The sequence below is a fragment of the Littorina saxatilis genome, linkage group LG7, assembly GCF_037325665.1.
Source record: "Littorina saxatilis isolate snail1 linkage group LG7, US_GU_Lsax_2.0, whole genome shotgun sequence".
Classification (NCBI taxonomy): domain Eukaryota; kingdom Metazoa; phylum Mollusca; class Gastropoda; order Littorinimorpha; family Littorinidae; genus Littorina; species Littorina saxatilis.
The window spans coordinates 26,515,163-26,522,662 of NC_090251.1; the positions used below are offsets into that span (position 1 = coordinate 26,515,163).

The 7,500-nt window shown below is 35.9% G+C and overlaps 1 protein-coding gene across 1 annotated transcript in view; it reads left to right on the forward strand.

The window, feature by feature from the left end:
* Window positions 1-7,500, forward strand: part of LOC138971030 (uncharacterized) — a 28,480-nt gene that overhangs the window by 8,378 nt on the left and 12,602 nt on the right. The window contains exon 3 of the mRNA XM_070343633.1: window positions 3,897-4,004. Coding sequence (XP_070199734.1) covers window positions 3,897-4,004 — 108 coding nt within the window. The remainder of the gene's footprint in view (window positions 1-3,896; window positions 4,005-7,500) is intronic.

A 7,500-nucleotide genomic window follows, 5' to 3' on the forward strand; every position in this document is an offset into this window, starting at 1 on the left:
GTTTCCACCCTTAGCACTGTATATGCACTTGTTGTTACTTGTCTCTGAGAGAGTATACATTGAAATGGAAACTCTACTCCCCCCTTGTACAAACACAACAGTGTGGTTTACATTAAAAATTCTGAGTTCTGAGTTCTGAGCTCTCTCTCTCTCTCTCTCTCTCTCTCTCTCTCTCTCTCTCTCTCTCTCTCTCTCTCTCTCTCTCTCTTTTTATATTTAGTCAAGTTTTGACTAAATATTTTAACATCGAGGGGGAATCGAAACGAGGGTCGTGGTGTATGTGCGTGTGTCTGTGTGTCTGTGAGTGTGTGTTTGTGTGTGTGTGTGTGTGAGTAGAGCGATTCAGACTAAACTACTGGATCGATCTTTATGAAATTTGACATGAGAGTTCCTGGGTATGAAATCCCCGAACGTTTTTTTCATTTTTTTGATAAATGTCTTTGATGACGTCATATCCGGCTTTTCGTGAAAGTTGAGGCGGCACTGTCACGCCCTCATTTTTCAACCAAATTGGTTGAAATTTTGGTCAAGTAATCTTCGACGAAGCCCGGGGTTCGGTATTGCATTTCAGCTTGGTGGCTTAAAAATTAATTAATGACTTTGGTCATTAAAAATCTGAAAATTGAAAAAAAAAAAAATTTTTATAAAACGATCCAAATTTACGTTTATCTTATTCTCCATCATTTGCTGATTCCAAAAACATATAAATATCTTATATTCGGATTAAAAACAAGCTCTGAAAATTAAATATATAACAATTATTATCAAAATTAAATTGTCCAAATCAATTTAAAAACACTTTCATCTTATTCCTTGTCGGTTCCTGATTCCAAAAACATATAGATATGATATGTTTCGATTAAAAACACGCTCAGAAAGTTAAAACAAAGAGAGGTACAGAAAAGCGTGCTATCCTTCTTAGCGCAACTACTACCCCGCTCTTCTTGTCAATTTCACTGCCTTTGCCATGAGCGGTGGCCTGACGATGCTACGAGTAAAATGGCATTGCGTTTCATTCTGTGAGTTCGACAGCTACTTGACTAAATATTGTATTTTCGCCTTACGCGACTTGTTATATTTAGTCAAGTTTTGACTAAATATTTTAACATCGAGGGGGAATCGAAACGAGGGTCGTGGTGTATGTGCGTGTGTGTGTGTGTCTGTGTGTGTGTGTGTGTAGAGCGATTCAGACTAAACTACTGGACCGATCTTTATGAAATTTGACATGAGAGTTCCTGGGTATGAAATCCCCGAACATTTTTTTCATTTTTTTTATAAATGTCTTTGATGACGTCATATCCGGCTTTTCGTGAAAGTTGAGGCGGCACTGTCACGCCCTCATTTTTCAACCAAATTGGTTGAAATTTTGGTGAAGTCCGAACTTCGGTATTGCAATTCAGCTTGGTGGCTTAAAAATTAATTAATGACTTTGGTCATTAAAAATCGGAAAATTGTAAAAAAAATATAAAAATTTATAAAACGATCCAAATTTACGTTTATCTTATTTTCCATCATTTGCTGATTCCAAAAACATATAAATATGTTATATTCGGATTAAAAACAAGCTCTGAAAATTAAATATATAAAAATTATTATCAAAATTAAATTGTCCAAATCAATTTAAAAACACGTTCATCTTATTCCTTGTCCGTTCCTGATTCCAAAAACATATAGATATGATATGTTTGCATTAAAAACATGCTCAGAAAGTTAAAACAAAGAGAGGTACAGAAAAGCGTGCTATCCTTCTTAGCGCAACTACTACCCCGCTCTTCTTGTCAATTTCACTGCCTTTGCCATGAGCGGTGGACTGACGATGCTACGAGTATACGGTCTTGCTGAAAAATCGCATTGCGTTCAGTTTCATTCTGTGAGTTCGACAGCTACTTGACTAAATATTGTATTTTCGCCTTACGCGACTTGTTTTTTTTAACCTCAGATACAATATGACTCGCTATGAGTATGATACTGTGAGCGAAGCTGAACAGTTTAAACATAAACAGATTGGGTTATAAATAATAATAATATCATTCTTTCGTTTAACATGGACAATCTTCGAAAATGTACAATATTTTCAATCAATTATAATTTAGCTATAATTCTCTCCGTCAACTGGCATTTGCACACTTTCTCTCTTTCTCTATCCTCTCTCTCCCCATCCTCTCTCTCCCTCCTCTCCCCTCTCTCCCTCTCTCTATCTGTAATCGTCCTCTCTCTCTCTCTCTCCCCCTCTCCCCTTCTCTGTCTCTCTCACCCTCCCTGCCACTCTCTCTCTCTCTCTCTGATACTGTGAGCGATGCTGAACAGTTTAAACATAAACCCTACCATTCTCTCTCTCTCTCTCTCTCTCTCTCTCTCTCTCTCTCTCTCTCTCTCTCTCTCTCTCTGATACTGTGAGCGATGCTGAACAGTTTAAACATAAACAGATAGGGTTATAAATAGCAATAATATCATTCTTTCGTTTAACATGGACAATCTTCGAAAATCTCTCTTTCTCGCTCACTCTCTCCCACCCCTCCCCTTTCCCCCTCTCTCTCTCTCTTCCTCTCTCAATCTCTCTTGCTCTCTCTCCCTCTCTCTCTCCCTCTCTCTCTCTCTCTCTCCCTCACTCTCCCTCCCTCACTCTCTCTCTCTATTACCATGGTTGTGTTTAAATGAATTAATAATAATGATATATTTTGCTGTTCGTCATAATTGTTTTCATCATTGGTTCACCTTAGTTAATACATTGACATTTGCAACAAGTCATTTACAATAGCATGATAGTACTGGGTTTCTCAGTCAAAAAGCCGAATGGAGAGCTCTCTTTCAAATATACAATTTGGGTCAAAGCCTTCTCCGTATTTGTATATACTTATTGACATTTTTGCAACAAGCAGAATAAAGTTAATATTTCTTATAGTTTGGTCCTGTTGCTTGTTCGGTTGGAAACCAAATAAAACGTCAGTTTCTTTTAATTTTATCTGTGAACCTGTTTTTATATAAATTTGCTTTTCTACGTTCTTCCAAAAAATTGATATTCTTGGGCATTTAAAGAAAAAAATTTCAATGAAATCAATATCTCCACACAGACTACAGCGATTGTTTTCACGTTTTTTTCATTTTGTGTAGTAAGATATTAGTGGGGTAGATATTATGCAATATCTTCCAGTGAAGTAGCCTTAGTCGCTCTTCCTTGGTGCAGTTGTTTGCTATCATCCAATGATTTCTTTCTTTCTATTTTATAGTTATATTTATTCATCCAAAAATGTATTGAGCAAGGAGTGCTTGCTTTTTGTTTGGTAAGTAGTGATCTAAATTTTTTGGGAGTCCAGTTTTTAAGAGATTGAGGTTCTAGAGAGACAGTCGCTTCTTGAGTTTGGTTATTGTCAGCTCGCAATGATTGCGCAATGAGCGCGGTTCGCATTGCATTATAATCAAACAGCAGAGCAGGGTAGTCCCCGATTTTTTCTGCAATACGTGCGAGTGGTAATAATCCCTCGTCTGTCCATATATCTTGGATTTGTCCATCTCTTGAAGAACAGAGGTCTATTTCTGTACATTATCTCTTTGCTATTCTAGAGACAGGTATATTTGAATTCAGTATTGGACAGGTATATATTTCTGAATTCAATTCTCTCTCTCTCTCTCTCTCTCTCTCTCTCTCTCTCTCTCTCTCTCTCTCTCTCTCTCTCTCTCTCTCTCTCTCTCTCTCTGTTCCTGCTGATCTCTGCGCTGGTACAGTTTAATCTTTAAACTCACATTTTTGATGCGTTTGCAAGTAGTTTTACCTCAAGAAAAAAAAAACACTGTCGTTTCTGAAGTGTAATGGCGTCAGGGCTGAACTGTGAAATGTGTTAACCCATTACAATTTTACGGGGCAGACTGTCTCAACGTGTGTTCCGTATTGTTTGCAGTCCCCCTTATATCCCCAACCGATCTAAACTGCTGCTTTGAAGGAAACCTTTGCTGCTACAGTCAAGGTTGCGTTGACAGCGGCATGGGGAACTGGAGCGCAAACAATGGTAAGTTTACGTTTTCTTTTTTTTTCTTTTTTTATTCTGTTTTTGTACATTTTTTTTTTTTTACATGTGCTGTACATTACAGGACATCACCTAACCGAAAGGACAGAAACATATAACAGAAAAACACACTTGGACAATTACAACATACATGGGGTGGGAGGATGGAAAGGGGAGGGGGGGGGATGTTCAGTGGTTTGGTGGTCGCATTATCAAAAGGTTTTAAGAACGAAAAAAACCTAAGGGTTACATCAAAACGTGCATATACAGGCGCCAATCCTTGTAGAATTTATCTACTGTATTATTCACAACTGCGTTATACTTTTCACAAATAAATCTTTGCTTAAAGTTTCTACTAAATGTCTGAAAATGAGGGGTCTTTTTATTCATTTTGGAAATATATACATGGTGTTTGGCACAGATTAATAACACATCAAAAGCTTTATCGGTGACTACATTGTTCGCCACTCCAAGAAGAACCAGTTCTTTAGACAGTTTTAAATTGTCGCAATGGGTGCAGTTCGCCTTTAGTCAATTTACAAATTCTATCCAAAAAGTCTGCACTTTATCACACTCCCAAAACATATGTAAAAGGGTTTCTTCATTTCTACCACAAAATGTACACAATGACGTATCCACAATTTTTCGCAAAAATAGAAACCTTTCTGTGGGCAAAATTCTGTACAATAATCGGTACTGGAACCATCTCAGACAAGTGTCTTTTGTTGTTTTAAAAACATGTTGAAAAATAGCCTTCTTATCTAACAAACAGTCTAAAGATTCAGACCATTTTTCGATACATTTTGGGACCGTAGCATGTTCAATCAGTTTTTTGTAAATAAGTTGTGTCTTACCTTTACAAATACATTTCCACACAATGGGCTCTGTCATAATAAAATGTTTATCAAATTCTAAGCCGATTTTTCTCTGATATTTCTTAACAGCCTGGATTACACCTTGATACAATACAAAATCGCCTCGCACATTTGGATATTTGATTTTAAATGCATTATAGGATAAGTATCCATTTTGTCCCAAAATATGACCAATCTGAGCTATTCCATTGTCGATCCAATTTTGAATGTACACTGTCTTTTTATCTCTCCGAATATTAACATTATAATGTAAACATTCTGATACAAAATCGTTAAAGGTTATAGGGTCACATTTTCCATGTAGTTTCTTATAATGTTTAAAAACATTGGTCCAAAACGGGTTTTCCATTCTCTGCATCAAAACATTTGCAAATTCCTCTCCTCTCATATTAATTGTTGTAACAGATGGACATGCTTTAAACAATAATCTTGATATTAATCCAGTAAGACCATCAACTCTTTTTAACCAAACAATTTTTAGAGATGACAGAAAACTTTTCACGTCAACCATCTTTAATCCTCCATCTTCATAGGGTTGGGTGACCATAGTTCTTTTAATTTTATCTCTTTTTCTATCCCAAAGAAATTTGAAAAAAATATTATTTAGCTCCATCATAGACTGTTCGTCTGGATCAGGTAAATTCGTAAACAAATGTGTTAATTTGGAAATAGCCAAGGTTTTTAGGACTGTTATTTTACCAAAAGGTGTCAGGTTCCTTCTGGTCCATGAATTCAGAAGTTTTTGAATTTCCTTTAACTTATTTCTATAGTTAAAGAAAAACAACCTCGGATACATTCACCGAAAAAAAAAAGGCCAAGTGCTTTAAAATTATCCGGGTTCCAGGTAAAATTCATATCAGGCAAAAATCTTCTTTTGCAAAACTTTAAAGGTCCTAACCAAACTACAATTGTTTTATCATAGTTCATTCTCAGACCTGACAGTGATGCAAAATGTTGTAACACTTTTATACTTTCGCAAAAAGATTGCTCTGTACCATCAAGAAACAGACTGGTATCATCGGCGAATTGTGACAATAAAATATTTTCGCCAAGAATATTCATACCACCAATCTTTTTGTTCTGGCGTACCATAAGAGACAATATTTCAGCACAAATCAAAAATAAATAAGGTGACAGCGGATCCCCTTGCCGGGTGCCTCGACCTACATTAAACCATGCTGAATACCGACCATTAACTGAAACACAGGACTTAATTTTGCAATAAAAAGTAAAAATCCATCGTTTCATGTCATTTCCAAAGTTAAATTTGCTCAAAGATTTTTCAATAAATGACCAGGCAACACTGTCGAAAGCCTTTTCAAAGTCGACCATCAAAAAGTAGGCCAGGTATATTATGTTTATTTGAGTAGAACAGGGTAGCATATATTAATCTGACGTTGTCACCAATATATCTTCCTTTCAAGAAGCCTTTTTGATCATCATGAATCAAATTTGGCAAAACACGTTTAAACCGTTCTGCAATGCACGTTGATGCAATCTTATAGACCGTATTTAACAGAGTAATTGGTCTCCAATTTTTCAAAAGTGTTTTATTTTTTCCTTCCTTTGCAATACATACTATAACACACTGTCTCTGAGTCACTGACATTTCTCCTTTCTCAAATCCACAATTTATAGACCGTAACATAAACTTTCCAAAGTCAGAATAGAAAAACTTGAAGAATTCCGCAGTGTACCCATCTGATCCAGGGCTTTTGTCGTTGTTTAATTTTTTCACAGCTTTGAGTAGCTCACATTGAGTAAGTCTACCTTCCAATTGTTTACTCTCAGCATCTGTTAATACAGGATGAGCCAGGTTTTCATCAATCTCTTGATTTACCAGTTCAGCTTCTCTTGAAGTATATAACTCCTCATAAAAAGTCTGTGCTTCCTTAACAATTAAAGCATTATCATGAATAACTTCACCATCATCTTTCTGCAAAAAACACATGGACTTCTGGACAAACTGTCTTTTCTCCAAATTACAAAAACATTTTGTATTTTTTTCCCCTTCTCCAATCCACTTCGCACGGGATCTAATTATCATACCATCCACTTTTTTCTGCCTTATTTGACTTAACTCCTGTCGTGTTTGCTCTAAAAGTTGAATATTATACTCTGTCAAGTTACTTTCCAAAGTGTATATTTGAGAAAGAAGATCTTTTTCTTTTCTGTTACTTTCCTTTTTTTTTATATGAGGAATATGAAATGCATCTACGTACCTCTTATTTCCATCAATAACATCTCAAAAAACAACTGATCATCAATCAATAGCTGTAAATCATCATCGTCAATCAAGTCAATATTGTCCACATTATAAACAGGTAAGGCATATTGTATCTTTACATCTAATCAACAATAACCTTCTTCACTATATTTACAAATTCCATGTCTGTCAACAGTGAATTATTAAACTTCCAAAATGGTCTATCACGTTTAACAACATCAGTTCTAAAACTTACTCCAACAATTGAGTGATCAGAATAGTAACCTGGTGTAATATCAGCTTTCACAATCTCAAAACCTAACTGCTCTGACACAAGGAAATAATCAAGTCTGCTTCGCTGTGAACTATGAAACCGCCTCCATGTATATATATGCATGTAAGGCTCTATATATATATA